The sequence below is a fragment of the Condylura cristata genome, unplaced genomic scaffold (genome assembly GCF_000260355.1).
Source record: "Condylura cristata isolate star-nosed mole 26May11 unplaced genomic scaffold, ConCri1.0 scaffold00015, whole genome shotgun sequence".
NCBI classification, from domain to species: domain Eukaryota; kingdom Metazoa; phylum Chordata; class Mammalia; order Eulipotyphla; family Talpidae; genus Condylura; species Condylura cristata.
Genome location: NW_004567116.1, coordinates 3,990,103 through 3,992,387, shown reverse-complemented (window position 1 = coordinate 3,992,387; position 2,285 = coordinate 3,990,103). Strand labels below are relative to the sequence as shown.

Sequence of the window (2,285 nt, the reverse complement as noted above, 5' to 3'; positions counted from 1 at the left end):
GAGCCCCCACATGCTCCCAGCATCGCAAACAGGTGCGGGTGCTGCTCTGTGAGCAGCGTCCTTTGGTCTGGCCCCTGAGGCTCGGGGTGGGGTGGGGGGTGCCAGCCAGCTGGCATGCTCAGTGAGGCTGCTGGCTCCAGGCTGCCCTGGGGCTCAGGCTCCATGAGGAGGAACTGGAGCCTTGGGTGGGAGGTGGTGACCAGGTGTGGCCCAGGGAGAACTAGCTCTGGGGGCTGCAGGAGTCTCTGGGGAGGGGGTGCCCCCAGCCTGGTGACTGCATTCTCCAGGCTCTTACCTGGCTTCTCCGGGCAGCTCCCCAGGGCAAGCCCCTGCCGCCCCATGCCCTGAGTCTCAACCGACTCTGGGGTGCCTGTCGCCCGGGACCTGGGTCAGGTTGTGGGGACTCACCGCAGCCGGGCCCACTTAGCAGGTGGCTCTAGGCCGCGGCGCAAGACCTGGCTCACGCTGGAGAAACGCAGCGCTGTGGGCTGCCGGAGGCCTGCAAAGCAGGCAGCTCAGGGCGGACGCTCAGCCGGGGCTTAGCCGGAGCGGCGGGGGCCGGAGGCCTGAGCAGCCCAGGCGTGGGGCACCCAGGGTGTGGTGGGCAGGAGCTGGCTGAAGGGGAGGCCCGGAGCGGGGGAGGGCCGAGGGGCACCAGGCCCTCAAGATCTCTGCTCTCTCCTCAGTACGGCAAGAAGAAGCTGAAATACCTGCCCTACAACCACCAGCACGAGTACTTCTTCCTGAGTGAGTGCTCGGGGCCCTTCAGCCTCGCCCTGGACCCCAGGGCACCCCAGGGCTGGCCGCTGGCTCTCCTCCCACCGCATGCTCCTTCTGACCCAGAAAGTGACCCGAGTCTGCGGGGGAAGGGTGGCCTCCTGCGCCCCGCTCCCCGCCCCGGCCGGGTGCAGGCCGGCCCCCAGTGGCCAGACCTGGCCCGGGGTGTGGCAGGGTGTGCGGCCTGCCGACCCCACGGTGTCCAGGCTCCGTGGCCGCCGGGGCCCGGCGGTGTTCTGCGCGCCCTCTGCGCCCCAGCCGCTCCTGATCGCCGCCTCTGCTGTCCCACAGTCGGGCCGCCACTGCTCATCCCCCTGTACTTCCAGTACCAGATCATCATGACCATGATCGTCCGCAAGGACTGGGTGGTGAGTGGGGCTGTGGGGGGCGGGGCCAGGGCGGGAGCGCGCTGCGGCCCAGTGCTTTGGAGGGGCCTGCGGGAGCCCGGTCCCCTCCAGGGGCGGCAGCCCCTCTCTCCCGGAAGGGGCTGCTCCAAGCTGGCAGGGGCAGGGAGGCCGTGTCTTAGAGCTGCTGCTCGGGGGTGCAGGGGGCCCAGTGGGGAGCCACCACCTTGGCAGAGCCTCTCGGAAAGTTCCTGAAGGCGACGCCAGCCAAGCGTGACCACCCACCTGGCCACGGCTCTGCTCCGGCCCGAGCCCCCCGTGTACCCCTGCAGCCCTGGAGACCCCCAAGCCAGGTGGCGTAAATGGAGAGCAGCTGGGCACGGCGGGAGCCAGGCTGTGCGCCGGCTCAGCCGCCTCAGAGGCACTTTGTCAGCTGAGCGCTGCCTCGGCCCCGGGTCTGCAGGCCGGGAGCCAGATGTGCTGAGCCAGATGTGCTGGGCTGGGGGCGCGGGGGTGTGGCGGGGCCGGCCTTCTGCGTCTCTCCCATCACCCTTCCTCCTTGCTGTCTGGCTGTGTCCAAATTCCCCCGTTGTAGGACAGAGTCTTGGGTTAGGCCCGCCCTGAGGCCTTTATCTCAGCCCAGGACTGTTGCAGCCACCCTGATATGGCCTTGGGGTCAGGACTTCAGCGTAGGGGACAGGCCAGCCTGTGGCACTGGGCCCGACAGATTCTGCCTCCAGAGCGGGGGCCCCGGGGCCTCTACAGCCTGGTGCACGCTCCTGGCTTTCTGACCACGTGTGACCGTGTTCGCGGGGGCTGCTCAGAGGGAGAGGTCTGGACAGCACAGCCGGTCACCGCCTCGAGCCCGCTCGGCAGAGTGCAGTTTCCTGGGGCAGGGCTGAGCAGGTCAGCTGCGTTTCTCATGGCCACGTTGAGACGACAGCGGCCTCCTGTCCACAGGGCAGTGGGTGGGCAGGGACCAGGACCAGGGTCTTCCGACGCCACAGCCTGGACTTGCCCCTCAGCCCAGCCACCGGCCTGTGCGTGGCAGTAGCTCGTGTTTGGGGCACACGGCGAGGGCTTCAAGGCGTGTCCACGTCCGCAGCATGAGCCGGCCAAGTCTCCCGAGCCGCGCTGGGAATGCCGGGCCTGGGGGGGTGACGG

The 2,285-nt window shown here is 69.3% G+C and overlaps 1 protein-coding gene across 1 annotated transcript in view; it reads left to right on the top strand.

Annotated features, from left to right (window-relative positions):
• FADS2 (fatty acid desaturase 2) overlaps positions 1-2,285 on the top strand; it is a 23,463-nt gene that overhangs the window by 15,355 nt on the left and 5,823 nt on the right. The window contains exons 6-7 of the mRNA XM_004682728.2: positions 687-747; positions 1,069-1,145. Of these exons, the coding sequence (XP_004682785.1) occupies positions 687-747; positions 1,069-1,145 (138 nt within the window). The remainder of the gene's footprint in view (positions 1-686; positions 748-1,068; positions 1,146-2,285) is intronic.